This window comes from Neofelis nebulosa, chromosome 5 (assembly GCF_028018385.1).
Source record: "Neofelis nebulosa isolate mNeoNeb1 chromosome 5, mNeoNeb1.pri, whole genome shotgun sequence".
Classification (NCBI taxonomy): Eukaryota; Metazoa; Chordata; class Mammalia; order Carnivora; family Felidae; genus Neofelis; species Neofelis nebulosa.
The window spans coordinates 63,887,414-63,908,988 of record NC_080786.1 but is presented as its reverse complement, the minus strand read 5'-3'; the positions used below and the strand labels follow the sequence as shown (position 1 = coordinate 63,908,988).

The following is a 21,575-nucleotide window of genomic DNA, read 5'->3' as shown; positions in this document are numbered from 1 at the left end:
CTCTTTCTCTCTCAAAAATAAATAAACATTCAAAAAATTTTTTAGAAAATAAAAGAAAATAGTATGTATTTATGAGTTGATCACTGTTAAAAGAAAATCTAACTTATTTTTACTGTGTTTTTATATTCTGGATCCTTACTAGACAGTACCCTAGCTTTATGGCTGGGAATGGTAATTTTTACATTTTAGTTCCAGATTTAGGTATAGTTTTGTTTTCATTTTAAAATTTTTAATAGTTTTAAAATATGTAAAATAGCCCCATGATTCAAAATTCTGTAATTACAAGAGTAAAAACATCTTTCCATCTTCATCCTTTTCCTTGCATTCTTCCAGAGATCTTTAATGCAAGGGCAATTAAGGGTTCCTCCCCTACCCCTGACCTTCCCAGTGTCTGAGGTGTTCCTTCCCTACCAGCATTGCTGTTCTCTTTCCCCAGTGATGTGAATGATGTGATGAGTCCCTGAAACAAACCCTTCATCCTTTTTCCAATTCTGTGTGTAATCAACACCATGTGGACATTTTCATCCCTAGATGGCTCAACCCTTTTTTCCTTTTACACACTGACACACTGTACCATTCTAGAACACCTCTCACTCCCTGACATTTGAGCCATGCCAGGACTACCATGGCAGTTGTGACCTCGTATCCATAACTAGTATTACCGATATCCATAACCTTCCAAAATCAGCAAGATAATTGTGCAGTAAGAGAGGCACCAGTTTAGAGTCTTCCAGCTCTCACCACACTCTTTTATTGCCATTTGCAAATACCAGTAGCCTAGGCTCCCAGAGGGAGGCATGGGAGGGGGAAAAAGCATGAAAAGACTAATTATTTGTTATGTGTCAGCCTATCTTAATCCCTCCTCCATCCCCAACCTTTTAATTAAACATTCTATCCAAATAGGAGGTGTCCTGTGGAATTGCCACATTTAGAACTCAGACTGCCTATCTAAAGTATGTGTTCCACTGGGAATTTAAAACATCTACAGGCAGGGGAGCCTGGGTGGCTCAGTCAGTTAAGCATACGATTCTTGGTTTAGGCTCAGGTCATGATCTCATGGTTCATGAGATCCAGCCTCAAACCCCATGTCAGGCTCTGCACTGACAGTGTGGAGCCTGCTTGGGATACTCTCTCTGCTCCTTCCTCGTTCACACTCTTTCTCTCTCCCAAAAGAAATAAACATTAAAAATAAACAAAAATAACATCTGCAGGCATACCTCAGATTGCAGGTTTGGTTCCAGACCACTGCAAGAAAGTGAATATTGAAACAAAGTGGGTCAGGTGAATTTTTTTGTTTCCTAGTGCATAGAAAAGTTACATTTACGCTATATACTGTAGTCTATTAAATGTGCAGTCACATATGTCTAAAAAGATAATGTACACACATGAATTAAAAAATATTGCAAAATGGGCTATGTGGGTGACTCAGTTAAGCGTCCGGCTTCCGACTTCCAGTCAGGTCATGATCTCCTGGTCCATGAGTTCGAGCCCTGTGTCGGGCTCTGTGCTAACAACTCAAAGCCTGGAGCCTGCTTCAGATTCTGTGTCTCCCTCTCTCTCTGCCCCTCACTGCTCATGCTCTCTGTCTCTCAAAAATAAATAAACATTAAAAAAATACTGCAAAAAAATGCTAACCCTCATCTGAATTTTCAGCAAGTCAGTCTTTTTGTTGGTAGATGGTTTTATCTTGATGTTGATGACGACTGACTGGTCAGGGTGGTGGTTGCTGGAGGTTCAGAGGCTGTGGCAATTTCTTAAAATAAGGCAACAATGAAATTTGCTGCATCACTTACTTATTCCTTTCATAAGCTATTTCCCTGTAGCATGTGATGCTGCTTGATAATATTTTACCCACAATAGAACTTCTTTCAAAATGGGAGTCAATCCTCTCAAACCTCGAACCTCGCTGTTGCTGTATTGACTATATTCTATTCTAAATCCTTTGCTGTCATTTCAGCGATTTTTCACAGCATCTTGGAAACCCACTTTCCTTGCTCATCTATAAGAAGCAACCTCTGATCCATTAAAGTTTTGTGAAATTTCAGTAATCCAAATATAATAATAATGAAGAAGTGTGAAGTATCGTGAGAATTACCAAAGGACACAGAAATATGAAGTAAGGAAATGGTTTTGGAAAAAAAAAAAAAATGGTGCCGACAGGCTTGCTGGACTCAGGGTTGCCATAACCTTCAATTTGTTAAAAAGCAAAAAATGCGGTATCTGTGAAGTGCAATAAAGCTAAGCACAAGATGAGGTGTGTTTATGTTCCCATGATACATTCAGCAGGATCAGTTACAACCACTGGGTGTATACTGGCGGAAAAGGACTCACCTACAAGGTTATATCAATCTGTTGTCCAATTTGAGAGTTATTTCTGGATCCAGTAAAATAATTTTTGGCCACACCATGGGCACATCCCAGCATCACAATGACTTGTGCCCCAGTGTTTGGAAGGGCCAGAAAAGCTTGGCAACCTTGGTTGCCATCAGATCCCTAACCAGATTCTAATTGGGAGAACAGAGGCTCACCTACCCAACACTGATAGCCTGTCTGCCCTTTTTTGTTCACGATTATGTGTGTGAATTTCACTTAAAATTGCTGTCACTCTAGTTCCTTTTAATTGCTGTGCAATCAATAAGGTAAATCTTTTGGGGATTTTATGTACATATCACTAACACTCTGATATTAGAGAATATACCTTTCTTCCAAAGGCAAATGGAACTTTTGGGGAAAAAAAGAATATTTAGGGCACAAAGAAAACGGTAGTTTCTTTAAGGTAGAAATACTTAAAATAGCATTCTGAGGGGCGCCTGGGTGGCTCAGTCGGTTAAGTGGCCGACTTCAGCTCAGGTCATGATCTCGCGGTCCGTGGGTTCAGGCCCCGCGTGGGGCTCTGTGCTGACAGCTCAGAGCCTGGAGCCTGTTTCAGATTCTGTGTTTCCCTCTTTCTCTGATCCACCCCTGTTCATGCTCTCTCTCTGTCTCTGTCTCTGTCTCTCTCTGTCTCTCTCTCTCTCTGTCTCAAAAATAAATAAATGTTAAAAAAAATTAAAAAATAAATAAATAAAAAATAAATAAATAAAAAATAAATAAATAAAATAGCATTCTGATACCAATCCCAAGTGAAATTAAAATTGAAATTTAAGAAAACCTTTCTACCTGCAAATTTAAAAACCTGTTACATAATACTATGTTGAAAGGGAACTACAACAGAAGCAATTCCCGAAAGATAATGAAGAAAATGTATGTAAAGCTGTAGAAAACAAATTGTAGCCTTAACATCTATATCAATAAAAATGAAAGCATGAACATAAGTGAAATTAAAGTCCTAAATCAAACTAGAAAAATAACAGAAAAAGAAACTAAAAGCACATGGGAAGAAATGATCAAGATAAAAGCAAAAATTCGGTGAATAGAAAAATAACACATTAAAAAATAAAATTCTGGGGGTGCCTGGGTGGCTCAGTCGGTTAGGCATCTGACTTCAGCTCAGGTCATGATTTCATGGCCTGGCTTCTGAGTTTGAGCCCCGTGTCGGGCTCTGTGCTGACAGCTCAGAGCCTGGAGCCTGCTTCGGATTCTGTGTCTCCTCTCCCTGCCCCTCCCCTGTTTGCACTCTGTTTCTCTCTCTCTTAAAAAATAAATAAACATTAAAAAGAAAACTATTCTTGGGGCGCCTGGGTGGCTTCGTCGGTTAAGCATCCGACTTTGGCTCAGGTCATGGTCTTGCAGTTCGTGGGTTCCAGCCCCACATTGGGCTCTGTGCTGACAGCTCAGGGCCTGGAGCCTGCTTCAGATTCTGTGTCTCCCTCTCTCTCAGCCCCTTTCCCACTCACATTCCATCTCTCTCTCAAAAATAAATATTTTTTAAAAATTAAAAAATAAATAAAATTGAGGTTCTTCAAAAAATTAACATAACAACAAACCATTGGCCAATTTATTTAAGGTAAAGGAAGAAAACACAAGTATAGAAAGTGAGAAATAATAGGAATGACTAATAATGGAAAGGAAAGAAAAGTAAAACAAGAAATTCTATGCAAATAAATTTGAAAACCTAAATGATATAATTTCTTAGGAAATTATGGTTATTAGAATCAGCTTCAGTAGAAATAGAGAGCCTAAACAGAACAAATTTAATAAATGAGAAAATTATCAAGAAAACATCCCACAAAGATTTACATTTTTTTCAATGTTTATTTATTTTTGAGAGACACAGTGGGAGTGGGGAAGGTACAGAGACACGGAGACAAAGAATCTGAAGCAGGCTCCAGCCTCTGAGATGTCAGCACAGAGCCTGATGCAGGCCTCAAACTCACAAACTGTGAGATCATGACCTGAGCCGAAGTCGGACACTCAACCAACTGAGCCACCCAGGTGCCCCCCCCACCCCCCCGCCCGACAAAGATTTATAGATGTAGATATAGATGGAGAGAAAGAGGACAAACAAATGATAAATGGAGCAAAATGTCAATAATAAGTAAAAATCCGCATAAAGGATATATAGACACATATATGTATTTATATAGACTTTGTCCAGATTTTTATGCATTTATATTTATATGTGTGTATGTGTGTGTGTGTGCTTTCTTTGAACTATTTTTGTAACTTTTACAATTTTAGGTACAGTAATTTTTTCTAAAAGAAGTTTTTTAATTCAAAAAGCATGTATAGTACCATCCATTTTTATACATGAATGTAATTACTTGTGTAATCTAAATTATTTATATTTAGTCATACATATTCACAAACATGCATGCCCCCAATGCATTAAAAAGCTATTTCTAAGCAAGTAGGATTTTAGATATTTTTATGCATTCTCTTTTTTGTTTCTCTGTATTTCTTTTCATGAGAATTTCTTTTGACTTAAGATAATAATTTTTTTAATTTTTTTTTTTTTAATTTTTTTTTTTCAACGTTTTTTTTTTTTTTTTTTATTTACTTTTGGGACAGAGAGAGACAGAGCATGAACGGGGGAGGGGCAGAGAGAGAGGGAGACACAGAATCGGAAACAGGCTCCAGGCTCCGAGCCATCAGCCCAGAGCCTGACGCGGGGCTCGAACTCACAGACCGCGAGATCGTGACCTGGCTGAAGTCGGACGCTTAACCGACTGCGCCACCCAGGCGCCCCAATAATTTTTTTTAATTTAAAAAGATCCTTAAAGCATTGCTTATAATGGTGAAAAGGTGGAAATAAATTTAAATGGGCAATAATTTGAATGACCAAGCTAAAAATAACAAGACAAAAATTACAGAAAATAATCAATGAAAAAAGATACTTACTCTCTTTTTAAAATTTGATCAATTATTCAGAATTCCTACGGCACTAACAAGAAAATCTTACTTCTGAAATTACAGTTGTTAGAAATAATAAAAGTAAATAACCATTTAAGGTTTTCCTAAATATACACAGAGAGAAAAGATGCATTGAAGCAAGCATAAACTTTTTTATCTCAGTTTTTAATGTTTTAATGTTTAATGCTTTCTAATCAAATTAGTAAAGGGAAGACAAGCAGGAGTGACGTCAGATTTATTTCCCCTGCCTGGCGCCCTTAACTTTCATTTACAAATATTTAACAAAGAACATTCAAGGTCGGAGGATCAAAAGCAATATTCTTAGGCAGTAGTAAGTTTCTCTCAGTGCCTCACAGTTTGCATAGAAGGGCTGTAGCACATCCTTTGTTAAAGCTGTGCAGGGGTGCCTGGGTGGCTCAGTCGGTTAAGCAGCTGACTTCAGCTCAGGTTGTGATCTCACAGTCTGTGGGTTTGAGCCCCGCATCAGGCTTTGTGCTGACAGCTTGGAGCCTGGAGCCTGCTTTGGATTCTGTGTCTCCCTCTCTCTGCCTCTCCCCTGCTCATGCTCTGTTTCTCTCTGTCTCAAAATAAATAAAAGGCATTTAAAAAAAAAAAAAAAAAAAGCTGCGCAGTTTGCTTCCATAGGACTGTTTGTGCTACAATGTCATTTGAGTATATTTTTCTGGAGATGCGTAGTGTTTGTCTATGTTGCACTCTAAGTAATTTCCCATTCACTAATTTTCTCTGCGGCTGTGGCTACTCTCCTGTTTAACTCTTCCACTCTTTCTAACTGAAGTTTTCTATTTTTAATTTCTAGAACTTATTTTCTTTTAGTACTAGCCAATTTGATTGTTCCTGTTTCCCTCACCATATTTGAAATACCATTAACTTCTAAATATATTCAAGACACTTATTTTATATTCTATATAATTCCAATATATATTGGTCTGATTTTATAGTTTTTTTGGAGGAGTTTGATTTTCATTCATAGTAGCTTGTTTTCTTTTGTATTTAGTGATTTAAAAAAAAAAAATTGTCAACTCATATTTCTGTAAGTTTATCTCAGGGAATGCTTTGTGCCTGAATCTAAAGTACATCTATACAGATAGGATCTACATTTACTTTTGCCTAGCACTATCAGTCCAAGCACTCTTTAAACAATATTTTTAGGTTGAAGTTTTCTCATGCTATTTGAGCAGAGCTGATCCTAGTCCCAAAGTTACATGAGGATGCCTTGTCATCTCTGCCTCCAAAAAATTTTTACTTTCAACCAACTTGATCATACATTAGAAATTATGTACAACACTGTGTTTTATCCAGTTTGTTTGTTTTTTTTAGGGTGGCTACATATGGAGGGATTTCTCCATCCAATCTGCTGTATTGTCCTTCTATATTTTATTTTATTGATCTATTCAGGCTCCAGAATCATGTAGATCAAATGATTGAAGTTTATATTAGAACTATATCTATGATATATTATAGTATCTTATAGTTGAATGACTAGAAAGGTAACTTTTCCTTATTCTAAATTTTCTTGACTCTTTTCAGACATTTAATTCATATGTTTTAGAATCCATTTCAAAGTAAGAACTGTCTAGGAGGGGGTGTTGACAGGCATTGAGTATTTATAGTTCATGTGTAAAATTTGGGAAATACTATGTTATTTACAATATTTAATCTTACCATCTGCACATTTCTAGTTAATATTCTTTTCAGCATTAAAAAAATAGAGAAGTCTTTTTTTTTCCACTATGGTTTCAATTTAGTTATTTTGAGATTACTAGCTAGTTTGAAGCACATTTTAATATCTCCTGTGTACAAATGACTTAATAGTTCCTAAAGGGTTTTTTTTTTGTTTATTTCTTTGTTTCGTTTTTCAGTCATAACATGGAAGTCTGCCAAAAACAACAGAAATAAAATAGTGTATCAATTAACAGTTTATTTTCAAAATACCCAATACTGCAAGGATAATTTCTGCTCTACAGCCTGAGCAGCCCTTGGGGAGAAAATGCTAATTTCCTTTTTTTTTTTTTTTTCCCTTAATCTTTGAGAAAGAAATTCTGGTTCTTGAGGCAAACGACCAAAAAAAAAAATCTTGAAATGGATTTCTCCGAGGAATTCAATAGTAATATTCAGATCCTACACATTGTATGCTTCATTAAAGCATAATTTCCACTATGACTAACCACTGTCATAAAAAATAGGGGCACCTGGGTGACTCAGTCGGTTGAGCATCTGACCTTAGGTCATGATCTCAGGGTTTATGGGTTCAAGCCCCACATCAGTCTCTGTGCTCACAGCTCAGAACCTGGATCCTGCTTCGGATTCTATGTCTCCCTCTCTTTTTGCCCTTCCCCTGCTCATGTTCTGTCTCTCTCTCAAAAATAAATAAATATTAAACAAATTTTTAAAAAATATATGCACTTGTTACTTTCTAGGAAATTTTCTGAATATTAACAACAAAAGTCCCCCCCATCCATACCTCTGGCTCCCAGTATGATAGTTTCACCTCTGTAAAACAAATCGCAAAATACTGAGAAGGATATCATTTTTCTGATCTGTTGTCAACTTACAATTCTTCAAAGTTCAAAGGCTATTTTTTCCTTTTGTCATCAAAACTGTCCCCACCCCACATCACCCTCATGTGCTTTATGCATTTTAGTAGTTAGGTCTCATCAAATATTTGTTGAACTTTAATTGGGACGCATTTTGTTTTTTTTTTTTTCACCGTTTTTTTTTTTGTTTTTTTTTTTTTAATTTATTTATTTTTGGGACAGAGAGAGACAGAGCATGAACGGGGGAGGGGCAGAGAGAGAGGGAGACACAGAATCGGAAACAGGCTCCAGGCTCCGAGCCATCAGCCCAGAGCCTGACGCGGGGCTCGAACTCACGGACCGCGAGATCGTGACCTGGCTGAAGTCGGACGCTTAACCGACTGCGCCACCCAGGCGCCCTAATTGGGACGCATTTTGGATGGAAGTCAGGAGCCCTAGGGGTATCATGGGCATGCTATGAAGGTGCACACATGAGTTGTGTCTTTCCGTAATATCAGCTTTATTCAATCATAAAGCAAAGTTAAATTGTAAATCAGGTTCAGGATTCCAAACTCAATGACATTTCACGTTTAACTTGGTTTCTTACCCATCACACAAATTAAAGCACAAGGCAAGCACACAACAAGATAAAACAAGAGGTAGGAAATTGATGAACTAAACTTGCAAGCATTTTCTGAGTGTGGAGTTATGATAAGGCCTCCCTTGGGTCTAGGCCAGCTCTTAGCACTTGCTGCTTATTATGTTCAAGCAGTGAAGGAACTCTGTTCTGCCCAGAGACCATTTGGCAGAACCTATGGGGTAGTCGCCTTTTTGGTGTGGTCAGAGACGAAAGGGTCAGCATCTGGAAAGTCTTGACAGTCTGCTGCAAAAATCCTTCCTTTTTAAAGGGATTCAACCAGACCTCCTCTGGTTTTGCTGGTTATCAGTTTTGGTGTGGTCAGTCGTACTGGCTTGGAAGGTACCTGGTCTTACCTACACTGCCCTTGGCCGCTTACATCACTGCTTGACCTAAATTCTGCCTCACAAGAGTTACTCCATCTTAATTTCTACACAGGGCTAACTAAAACCCATGATAAAATTAAATCACACTCTACAAGTGAACAAGTGAGAGCAATCCTTTTTTTTTTTTCTTAGAAGCTTTTTTTTTCCTCAAGAACCCAATTTATTTTGGCTCCCTGAAACACTTCCCTCAACAGTCATTTAGAAAACAAGACTCATAGACGAAACATGAATACAGACGTAACTTTTTCTCTGCATAATTGTAATTACAATATAAGACAGAAGATCCCAAAGCACCCTGAGACATTGTCTTGCCCTGATTGGAAAGAAGATCTAGGTGATCAATGAAAGATGATTCCTGCATCCCTCGGTTGTGTTTATCTGCGAGCGACCTCCCAGGAACTGCAGAGACCTCTGAGGTCCGTGGATTAGTGTTGTCTTTAGCGGAAAATCGTGAATTACTTTACAATGGCCACTAGCCGGCGCTCCCGGGAAACTTGACTGCGTAGGAAACCTATCCACCCTGGCCACGCCCCAGTTTCCTGGGTTACCGGCCTCCACACGTTCTCTTCCGGGAGGCAGCGAGCGTACGTTCTCAGCGCGTGACGCAGCACGTTTTGCTATAAATACGTGACGCGCGCCTGTAGCTTTCTCTCTGATCCCACGGTTGGCCTTCAAGATGGCGCCGGTGAGTGAGCGTTCTTTGGGTGGGAGCGTGTTACCCCGGTGTAGATGATTTTTACATCTACAAAAATTTTGCGAGTTGGGGACCTCTCATTCGAGATAAAGGAAGAGTTGAAATGGAGACTAGGTTAGGAGCACAAGCACGTTGTTAAAATTACAAGTTGTTGTTTTCGAGACTCCTGGAGACTGCCATGCGGTCTAGTAGAGTTCGAGCTCCGTCCGGAACTGGCTTGGGAAGGGTGGCTGTGGCAGCGCAAGGAAGGAGGAGGCACGACGATGAACAAGGATAGTAGGACAGCGCTGGGGCCTTTTTCTTTTCAGTCTCGCTTCTGGAAATGCCGATGCTGTCCTATTCGTTTGCACCAGGAAAGAAATGTGGGTAATCGGGCCGGTCTGATAGCCTCGCCAGCGCGGAGGGAGCTCCGAGGCTACGACAGTTTCAGAGAACTTTAGGACTAAAGGAAGAATTGTCATTGTTACTTCATGAAAGAATTTTTTTTAAAGGTGAAAGTCACGACTTTAGGCAGATAAAAAAGCGTGAAAAGATCTTATTTACGTTGTTAATAAGGGAATCATATCAAAACCAGTCTAAAGAGCATTTGAAAAGGTAGGTATACGTCGGCAACTTACCAGTTCTAAGTTTTGGAGGCGATTTTTTTTTTTTTTGGTGCAAATTACTCGTCTACCTAAAAGCAAACTGGCATTAGTACTTGCTATCCGTCTGGGTGGATCTAATTTGGAGATGCATCCTCTGATGAATACTGATTTGTCTGTTTTTAGGACATTGAATGTATACTGATAGTAGCCAGAGCAACGTTTTACTTGTACAGCCTGATTATGTGATAATTCTGAGTTTGGGGTATGGCAAACTAAAGTTACATATGTTTTTTAAATTACATACTTGGATTAAATATCTCCTTTTTCTCTCTTATAACACAATAATGATTTACTTCTCTAGGCTTGAGTGGATAGAGTATCCTGTTCTGGTGTATAATTGAGCTTGGGCAAAGTGGTGTATACTACCTGTTTCCCATAGGGCCTGGCCTATAGTAAATAGTACCTGATAATTTAAAATTGAACATCAGTGACCTGGAAAATACTAAAAGCCCATAAAACTTATCTTGATAATTGGAACAGAATGGACTTGATTAGAGGTTCAAACCAACCCCAGGTCGTGGTTTAATTTTAATTTACAGTAGAAAGTAAATTGATTCTCTTATTAATCTCTTCCAGTTGTAAATATAGGATTCTCTGGAATTTTCTCATTCAGAGAACTAATAGTGGCTACCCATACGCTTCATGCTTTCTTGAGTTTTGCACTTTTGAGACACTTGCATGGCATGGTGAACAGGGAGAATTACCATTGGGTTTCACAAAAACCCGGTTTAAACAAGTTAAGGAGTGTACCCCTTTTCTGACAGACTAAGAAAAAGGGGTATACCCAATAGATAAAATTAAGCGACTTTTTACAGTTTTGCACCATTTCGTAATATGACATCACAGTACACTGTGCATCTTTGGGCTGATAACAGAAAGTTTTGCAATATAAAAATGAATGGACTAGTCCTAATTATGTTAACTATCTGTAGCAGAAAGACAAGAAGCCTAAGAAGTCAACCTGGAAATTTAATTTGGACCTTACTCATCCAGTAGAAGATGGAATTTTTGATTCTGGAAATTTTGTAAGTATCACTCTCCTTGGCTTGTTTTTATCATTGTATTAGAGTGCTTGATGATTTAAGTATATAATTCTTGATTTTAACCTAAGCTCTATTCCTAGGGTACCTTCCCTAGTGAAAATCTAGGGTTTTCTTCCCTAGTTTTGCATTTTTTCTGTTTTAAAATAGGAACAGTTTCTACGGGAGAAGGTTAAAGTCAATGGAAAAACTGGAAATCTGGGGAATGTTGTTCACATTGAACGCATCAAGAATAAAATCACAGTTGTTTCTGAGAAACAGTTCTCTAAAAGGTTAGTATTTGTTTCCCATAATATTTTAGTGAAATGATGGTAATTGTGAATATTACAGAATACGTAATCCTAATATTTTCTCTTCATATGCAGGGATAGATGTGTTGATACGTTCAGAGATGCACATGAAAAGTGTTTTGAACTTCCTAATAGCCTGTGTGAATGGAAAATATATTCAGTAACTGGGCCAATTACTTAGGCCGGTTGTCAGTAAGCATAAATTTTTGCTGGAATATAGGCTCCTGTCCAGTACATTATAGTCCCTGAAATCCAAATTATATATAAACTTTAATGATGTTAGATGATTTAATATTAGAATATGTTGCAAGAAACGTGTCTAATGTGTAACTTGGAAGTAACGTCTCAATTTGCCTAATGTAAATGTTTTCATATATATATATATATATATATATATATATATATATATATATATATATATAATTTAAAGGTTTTGGTGGTTGGTTTAGCATAGGCAGGTAGTCAGAGGTTCATTTAATTTACTCAACAAATTTTTATGGTAGCACTGTTGTAGGATTGGATAGCCCGGCAGTGGGCCAAGAAGCCAAATACCTACCACCAAAGGAGCTTAAATTCTAGTGGAGACAGTGAAGTGCAGTATTAAGTGGTTGAGAAGTGAAGCTGAAGACAACAAACTTAATGGGAGAATAGAGGAGATGGTAGTGGCTTGGACTAAAGTAGTGACGCTTGTTGGCTGTTTGGTTAATCACTAGGAATTCAGGGGTGAAAACATAATATTCTCAGGGATCTTATAATAGGCACATAACTGTAAAATGCAGTGCTATAATAGCTGTGTTGAAGGTAGAGATCGGGCTAAGAATTTGCAGAGAACCTGAGATCAGCAGTGTTGCCAGTCGAATGATGTAATTCCTGCCAGAGGGACCGGCATTAAAGAAAAACAGAAGCTTGAGGAATGCTTGGTAGTTCAGAATTACCGTAAAGCATAAATGGAAGAGAGTGGCTGGAGTGATGAAATGAGACCATGCTGAAAGTTTTTTGTAAGAACTGAGCCATATGCTAGTTGCAGGTGTGCTGATCTTTTAGGTTCATCTATTTTGAGAGAGGAGAGAGAATCCCAAGCAGCCTCCACCAGGCTCGATTCCAGAACCCTGAGGTCATGACTGGAGCGAAATCAAGTCAGTTGTTGACCTGACTGAACCACCCAGGCACCCTAATGAGATTATGTATTTTAATTAAAACGTAATCTTGTTATGGCGGTAAAACTGAAGAGCAAGCTACTGTGGCTCTCTCTTTAGCTTCAACATAAAGGACGTTTATTTTAGGGAGGTGGGGGAATAGGGTTTGTAGGACATGAACTGATTCTAATTGGGGTTGAGAAGCTGCCTAATTATTCTGTCCCCAGCAACCTTCCACAATGTTTGATACAAATGAAATATTTTGGAGGGAACATTAAAGATGAATACAACTGCATGTCTTATATGATAATCCTGTGCATGGTAGATAATTATGTTTCTTAATGAAATTCATGTTTTTATCTTACAGGTATTTGAAATATCTTACCAAGAAATACCTTAAGAAGAACAATCTTCGTGATTGGCTTCGTGTGGTTGCATCTGACAAGGAGACTTACGAACTTCGTTACTTCCAGATTAGTCAAGATGAAGATGGATCTGAATCTGAAGACTAGATAAGGCAGCCTCTTACAGGGTTTTGCTCGCTAATAAATGAAGCATGCAAAGGAAAGAAACCTCTAGAAATGGACTTTTAGTTTATTGGTGAATAAAAAAACACTGTACCCTGTGTGTTAAGCTTCTGCCTCTTGATTCTGGCCTTTCCTTTGATAGTTTTTGTAAGCAGTATTTAAAGATTACTTATTTTGAGAGAGTGTGGATGGGGTGAGGGGCAGAGAGGAGACAGAATCCCACGCAGGATCAGCACAGAGCTCAATGAAGGGCTCAATCTCCTAATCAGCTGAGCGCCCCTGGTGCTCCTGAGCAGTATTTAAATTGCGTATAGCTGGTAGAATTTTTTTTTGTTTTTCAGGATTTCTGAAGTTTTACTCCTCTTATGGGTGTCCTCAAAGTATGTAGTGATGCATAGGAAATAATGAAGGGCAGTATTGTGTATGATTATATAGTGAAATATTTTAAATTGTCTTGACAGTCTTAAACATTTTTGTACATTTTGAAAATGGCAATTCTGGGGCGCCTGGGTGGCGCAGTCGGTTAAGCGTCCGACTTCAGCCAGGTCACGATCTCGCGGTCCGTGAGTTCGAGCCCCGCGTCAGGCTCTGGGCTGACGGCTCGGAGCCTGGAGCCTGTTTCCGAGTCTGTGTCTCCCTCTCTCTCTGCCCCTCCCCTGTTCATGCTCTGTCTCTCTCTGTCCCAAAAATAAATAAATAAATTAAAAAAAAAAAAAAAAAACTTAGAAAATGGCAATTCTGAGTGCCTAGAATAGTTCTTGCACGTAAGTGCTCACAACTGAAGCACTTGTGCCCTCTGCTTCAGAGGATGCGGACTCTCACATAAAAACTATGCGTGAGCAGGGCACGGCTCTAAACCAACGTTTAATTGCCTGTTTGACATCTCAAACCAGATGCCTTGTAAGCACTAGAATCTCAAAACCTTCCAAGTCAGAACCATTGATCTCTTACCCACTAAATCTGCTTTTGTGTTCCTTGTCTGAATAATTTACTTAGCCAGTTAGAATCTTGTCCCCTCTTTGACACCTCCTTACTGGTAATTCTAAAAGTGGTTGTCTATTGATTAGTTCTCAGTGGATGGACCCTTGCCCCCAAATAAAGTAGTCTTTGAGCAAAGCAGAATGGTTTGGTAAAATTGAGATTGCAGGAGAAAAGAATACTGGGATGGGGGTACTAGAGCCGTACCAATTTTCTTGTTTTCCAGTGGTCCTAAGTAATGCGTCTTTTTCCTTTTCTAACCTGAAGGTGGTAACTCAGGTACTTGGAACACAGGCCCTGATACCAGTAGAATCATGTTGCAAAAATAGCATCTTGACTATAACAACCTGATGTACACATTTACTTTATTGGTTTGGGAATGTTTGGAATAATTAATGTTAATTCTTTTGGGGCGCCTGGGTGGCTCAGTCAAGTGTCCAACTTTGGCTCAGGTCATGATTTTATGGTTCATGAGTTCAAGCCCCATATCGGGCTCTCTGCTGTCAGCATGGGGCCTGCTTGGGATCCTCTGTCCCCCTCTTTCTCTCTGCCCCTCCACTGTTCTCTCAGACATTTAAAAAAGGGCTACTGGGTGGCTCAGTCAATTGAGCATCTGACTTGGGCTTAGGTCATGATCTCACTGTACCTGGTGAGATCTCACCGTTCTATATCAAGCTTGCTGCTGTCAGCGTAGAGCCTGCTTTGGATGCCGTCCCCGTCTCTCTCAGCCCCTCCCCTGCTCTTGCTCTCTCAAAATAAACCGAAAATATTTTTAAATGTTAATTCTCTTGATTATTAAGAACTTGAAGTGGTCCCTAATATTATTAACCTACTACCCTAGTACAACAACTCCTTTGTTCTTTTCCTGACAATAGTAATAACCTCTTAACTGCCGTGTTTGAATTGTTCGTGTTTTCTGCCAATAGTTACCAAGATCCTACTGTGCTTCCTTTGTTGAGCATTGTGGATACAAGGGAGTAAAAACCGCCTACTCTAGTATGGTGAGGGAAACTGACTAGATAATCCCATAGAAACTTGAGTACAACAAAGGAGAGGCATTTGTAAGAGGGATTTGATCTAGTCAAAGAAGGTAACAGGAAGTATTTGAGCTAACCTAGAACAGACATGGTATTAGCTGGGTAAAGGAAAATGGGTGTTTCAGGCAGAACAGCATAGGTAAAATTCTCAGGACATTGAGAATCTGGTTAGTATAGAGTCTACCTGGAATAGAGTGATTATGAGAAGAATTTGGAAAGGTAGGTGGAAACCAGCCCCATGCAGGACAGAAATCCATGTTTTCTTTTATCCTGAGAGCAATGGGAAGCTACTGAATTTTAAATAAACTAATGTGATACAATGCGATCCACATTTTGAAAAAGATACTTGTGGAGAGTGGTTTTCAGAGGCGTCACCTCATTCTCTCCACCACACATTCAGCTCAGGTCACAGAGACTCCCTTATTGTTCCTGAATATACCAGAGGCACCCCTGCCTCAGGGCTTACTCTGCTCGCCCCTGTGCCTGCCTGGATGCTTCTCCCCTAGATGTCTAGTTGGTCTTTACTCTGAGCTCTTCTCAGTAAAGCCTTTCCTGACCCTATTTACAAGTGCAACACTCCCGTAATTCCCTATCTCCCTTATTTTTCTCCTACTATTTACCATGTACCATAGGCATTTTACTTTACTCTCTGTCTTCCTCCACTGGTGTATAAGCTTCCCAAAGACAAGTGTTTCTCTTTCTGATACTGCAATATGCAGCTGGCTCTCAAAAAACTTGTTTTTCAAAATAATAAAATTTATGTTGATACGTCCAATTCAAATTTACCATGACAGTTTTTACGTCATCTATTGTATAGTCCTATTTCCTTTCTCTATGCTGAAAATTTCAGCGACACCAACACAAGTATTTATTTGCTTTACCTCACAATATACATGTAATAGTCACCAAAAGCAAAACCAATATTACTACCCTTAATATACTTTGCAATTTAAGATTGTTTTGCAGTTCTTCTTGTCCTTATTGTATATCCCACTAGGAATGAACAAAGTCCTGTGTTTTAAAGTCACTAGAAATGATTCATCTCTCTGTGGTTTGGGCACAAATTCGACATACAGTTCACTTGTTTCATTTTACTCTTGATTTTAAAAAGTTCACTTAAAATCTTTTTCTATTTTATAATTGTGTTAAATGTTTACAAGGTTCCAAAGTCCCAAACAAAGTATATTTAAAGAAGACTAGGGGCGCCTGGTTGGCTCAGTGTAGAACTCTTGATTTTGGCTCAGGTCATGATCTCATGGTTGTTGAGTTCAAGCCCTGTATTGGGCTCTGTGCTGACCATGCAGAGCCTGCTTGGGATCCTCTCCCCCTGCCCCCCTCTGTGCCCCTCCTCTGCTCACATACTCTCTCTCAAAATAATATGTATATATATAACTATATATATAACTATATATATATATATATATATATATATATATATATATATATATGTATATATAGTTTATTCAACCAGTTGTTTACTGATAGACATTTGAATTGTTTCCAAACTTTTGCTACTATAATTAGTTCTGCAGTGAAAAGCCTCTTATCTTTGCCATTAAATCTTTGGAGTGGATCCCAAGAAGTGACACTCTTAGGTCAAAAGATAAATGAATGTGTAATTTCAATATATATTGCCAAATTTCCCCCCATGCGGTTTGTACCATTTTATACCCCCTGTTCACACACACTATCCTCTCTACCAGCAGTGTATGAAAATGCCCATTTTCCCATGGACTTAGCAACAGATTATGTTGTCCATTTTGGTTTTTTTGGTCTATCTGATAAGTGAGACATTGTTTTCAGGATAGTTTAAATTTTCATTTATCTTATGAGTGAGGATAAATGCCACTTAATAAGTTAATAAAGGACCATTTGCATTTCTTTTTCTGTGGGACGCCTGTTTGTTATCTCTAGAGCATACATAGGATTCTTGGTCTTTTTATTTTTTATTTTTAGGCACTCCCTGTATATTAAGGCTATTAAACTCTTGTCTGTGATGTATGTTGCACAGTTTCTTTTCAGTTTGTCATTTGTTTTTTCCCCATACTTATGGTGTTTGCTTTTGTTGCTTTGGAAGCATTATTTTTATTTTTATGTAATTAAATCTATTAATCTTTTACTGATTATTACTTCAGGATTTTGAGTCATGGTTGGAAAAGTTTTCCCATTTTTAAGTTGCAGAAGAATTCATGTTTTCTTCTAATGCTGGTATGGTTTCATTTTTAAACTTTATGTTCTATTTTGAATTTATCCTGGTTTACAATTTGAAAAGTAAATCCAATGTAACCTTTCTTTTTCCCATGTGGCTACCCACTTACGCGGTTACCCCTGATTACAAAGTACTCAGGAAGTCTGGATTAGCATTGATTTTCCTACTTGTCTGGAAATCCTTTCCGTGGTGCTGCTGAGGTGGTTTCAACTGTCTACATTTACAGCCTTAGTGTGCGTGGATGATATAAATGCCAGAAGGGCCACTTTTAAATACAGTGGTGCCATTTGTAAAGGGCTTTCTCTTCCTCTTTTTTGATCCATCACCAGCCCTGTGTGGCAGAATATTATCTTCCCCATTTTGCATATGAGGAAACTGAGTCTCGGATGAACTGGCTGGCCCAGGATCACGCTGTGCCATCCACCTCTCAGTCCTGACCCAGTGCTTCCCCTGCCCTGGGGCGGGGCCACTTCCTCCCTGCACAAGGCCATGGTCAGGCATGGGGTGGTGGAGGAGCACTGATCTGGGGGTTGAGAGCTCTGCCTTGCTGACTACTGGCTATGCAATCTCAGACAACCCCTCTTTGCCACCTGAGTCTCCGCATCTGTGTGTAAAGAAGTGGTTGTAAATAGGCCGGCATTTCTCGGTTTAGTAACCCCGCCTCCTTTTGATGAACACAGACCCGTCGTGTTGCCTTGCTCAGGTCTGATTGCCCTCCCCATGATATGGTTGATGCCTAAATATCCACACCAACCAAGGTTTTTTGGTATTTCTTTTTTTTTTTTTTTTAAGTTTATTTATTTATTTTGAGAGAGAGAAAGAGCGAGTGCGTGCGTGTGTGTACACGCAAGCAGAGAAGGGAGGGAGGGAGGGAGGGAGGAGAGAGAGAGAGAGAGAGAGAGAGAGAGAGAGAGAGAGAGAGAGAGAGAGAGAGAATCTTAAGCAGGCTCCACACTCAGCCCAGAGACCAACACCGGGCTTGTTCCCACAACCCTGGGACCATGGACGGATATCAAGAGTTGGTTACTCAACCCGCTGAGCCACCCAGGCGCCCCAGTTTTTTGGTATGTCTATTCCAAAACACAACAAAGTAAGGTTCTTTAAATTTCCTAAATATAAACTTACAATATTAAATAAGGTTTTTAAGACATGTGTGCTCCTTGAAAGTAGCATATGTCCCCTCCCCCACAAGATGTGGTACTCTCTAAAGTTTTTCCCTGTCCTAGATTTTTGTGTGATTCAAAAAAACCAGACCTGGTAATCAGGATCTACTATCTCAATTATGATTGATTGGATATGTTTTTCCCCCAAGGGAGGGATCCATTAACATGCAAATGTTCTTTCCCTCTTCTCCCGGAGGCAGAATGGTGAATTCCACAGATCCTAGGCATGTCACAAATGTCTGGTCATTGATTGCTATTTTGCCAGGCTCTGTCCTGATAGTTTATGGGTGACTTAGATGTGCTTTCTGTACCCAAAGAGCCTCAGTTTTAAGGGGGGCAGCAAACACAGGAACAAACAATTTAGGTAAGTGTGGTCAGTGCCATGATAGAGACATAACAAGGTGCTTTGGAAGCACCTATACCCTGCAGAGTGGGAAAGGTAATCCAGAAACGCCTTCTGGAGGAGGCCGCTGACCTTGAGCTGTCTTTAGGGAAAGATGGAAATTAACGGGACAAAGAAGGAGAAAGGGATTCTAGGCACCAGTGGCCTTCTCTTTTACAATCTTTACACACTATATCTCATTTAATCTCTATAGCTATCCAGCAAATTGCTATTATTTCCCTTTCACAAATCAGAAAACCAAGGACTGAGAGTGCTAAACAGACTACCTATGGTCACACAGCTAATAAGTTCCAAACTGGAACTTAAACCCAGGCCCATTTGATTTCAATGCTCATGCTCTGTAAATGGCTCAGTGTCAAAAGGTTTCTAAACTTCTCTTGGCCAGGCAATCCTTTCTCAGAGTGATGCACATTCGACTGGCTCCATTCAGCTTCTTGGGAGAATCAAGCATTTTTTTTTTTTCCTGCCTGAGACCCACCAATTGGCCTGATAGAGGTTGTCTGGCACACACCTCCTTTGTTGTAATAAAATCAATCATGGGAGCGGGCCCACTGCTTGGAAGGCACGGTATTGGAAGATTCCTTATTTCATCACCCTTATTCTTTTCATGCAGGCATGAAACAAGCTTTTACAATGGGACTTCTCTCCCTTTTCTCTCCCTTTCCAGCTGTGGTCCCCAAAACTGAGAACAAAACTAAAAATATGCCCATTTTCCAAAGCGAGGTGTTTACAGTCTCCTCAGAGCTTACAAAAGAGATGCCCCGGTTCCAGTTGTGTAAGCCTTAGTTCACTATCTGACTGCAGGACATGAGAAGCTGAAGACTCCAGGATGCTTGACTCATCCTTGAGAAATGAAGGCCTAAAGCAACGGCCGGAGCCGCTTACCTCCAACAGCAGAGTGATGAGAGGTGTGTTTTCACAAATGCGGGGTTATATAAGCAAGCATTTCCCCTGGACAGATACGGTCCATGGGGAAAGACCCGGCCTGGCCCAAGTTTTTTTCCACCTTAGAGAACTACTTGGAAAAGAGATGGGACCTCAAAGGAAAAGAATCTGTGTAGAATGGGCCGCCAAATACTCAGGGGCTGCAGGTAGTAAGTGCAAAGTCTAGGAAAACGCATTGCGCAGGTCACAACTGTTGCAACTAAAGATTCTCACTGATAAATCTTTGAGAAATTCAGAAGTGTATCCTTCAAGAGAAAGAAAAAGGCTAAAACTTTCTTCTTGTCCAGATAGCCACACCACCAAACCATAGCTCTTAAGTCGGAACTTCTCTGCTCCTTCCTTTTTTCTGCAGCCCCCCTGCATTTTCAGGACAACCCTGGAGGAGCCAGAGGCAGCTAGTAAAGTTGGGGGAGGGGCACACTTGGAGTCCCCTGGCACGCAAACTCATCCCACAACCTTTTCTCTTTGCTCAAGCTGCAACACAGGCGTCCTGACACTTTGACAGAATTTTCGGGTTACTTTTTTCCTTCCTCACTAGACTGTGAATACTCTGAGGTCAAACTGATCTCTGTGTGCATTTCTGGGTGAACCCATCTAATAGCAAAAGAATCCCAAGCCAATTAATTAACATGACTTCTTATTCATGAATGTGGAAGGATCAACCAAGTATCCCCCCAAATGAATAAAACAAATAACATCACAGAAAACCAGATGGGATGAGTACTTCGAAACAACTGACCCAGAAATGGAAATACAAGGAACACAAGAAAGTTTTCCTCTGCCTAAGGAAACTTGAATCCCCACACTGAAAGGGTCAACTGTAAGCCAGGCAGGATGCTCATGTGGAAAAGCTCATACTTAGACACATCCTGAAGAAATTTCAGAACTCTAAAGGATATAGAGAAAATCCTAAAAGCTTCCAGAGGGAAAACAAAACAGAACAGTTCACCTACAAAGAAATTAACTTGAATGGGACCTACCCAGGGTTTCAGTAAGTTTAGCAGCAGGAATAATCTTAAAATGTATCCCTCATCAGCCACGAGAGTCCTTTGCTATTCCTGGTTTCATGTAATGACAAGACTAGACCAGATGATTTCTGGGGTCTTTTTTGGCTCGAATCTGCTTCCAATTCTTGTCCCTAAACTGCAAAGCTGATCTTGCCATTGGAGCTTACCCAATAGACCCCACAAAGCCACTTCACTCCATAATTCTACAATATGCACCACTGACTTTTTTTTTTTTTTTTTTACTGGCTTATGCTTTAAAGGAGCATGTGTAGGGGAGCCGGGGTGGCTCAGTCAGTTAAGCAACTGACTTCGGCTCAGGTCGTGATCTCACAGTTCATGGGTTCTAGCCCCGCGTCAGGCTCTGTGCTGATGGTTGGAGCCTGCCCCACGTTCTGTGTCTCCCTCTCTCCCTGCCCCTCTCACACTCACACGCTGTCTCTCAAAATAAATAAATGTTTAAAAATAAAAAATAAATAAAATAAGTTCTTACTGAAAAGGGTGTACAGTGAAAAGTATATCTTCTCCCTGACCTCTCCCAACCAGTTTCTTTTCTCAGATGCAATAACTATTACCAGTATTTATCTGGAGCTTATTTTATTTTATTTTATTTTATTTTATTTTATTTTATTGTATTTTTAATGTTTATTTCTGAG

At 39.5% G+C, this 21,575-nt stretch overlaps 1 protein-coding gene across 2 annotated transcripts; it reads left to right on the top strand.

The window, feature by feature from the left end:
- Positions 1-9,431: 9,431 nt before the first annotated feature.
- Positions 9,432-13,286, top strand: RPL22L1 (ribosomal protein L22 like 1). 2 transcript variants are annotated; one of them, XM_058730489.1, is made up of 4 exons: positions 9,432-9,534; positions 11,120-11,212; positions 11,378-11,499; positions 13,021-13,286. In XM_058730489.1, the coding sequence occupies exons 1-4, from the start codon at positions 9,526-9,528 to the stop codon at positions 13,163-13,165; spliced, it is 369 nt and encodes a 122-aa protein (XP_058586472.1). In that variant the 5' UTR covers positions 9,432-9,525; the 3' UTR covers positions 13,166-13,286. The 2 variants fall into 2 exon arrangements, with proteins under 2 accessions (XP_058586472.1, XP_058586471.1); XM_058730488.1 differs by lacking the exon at positions 9,432-9,534 and adding an exon at positions 9,999-10,034.
- The last annotated feature ends 8,289 nt before the right edge of the window (positions 13,287-21,575 follow it).

Bases quoted from the DNA above. Each gene is read 5' to 3' on its own strand.
- RPL22L1 (XM_058730488.1), top strand. From the start codon at position 10,014: ATGAAAGAATTTTTTTTAAAG. The intron at 10,035-11,119 runs GTGAAAGTCACG...AACTATCTGTAG, and splicing joins TGAAAGAATTTTTTTTAAAG to CAGAAAGACAAGAAGCCTAA. The intron at 11,500-13,020 runs GTTAGTATTTGT...TTTATCTTACAG, and splicing joins GAGAAACAGTTCTCTAAAAG to GTATTTGAAATATCTTACCA.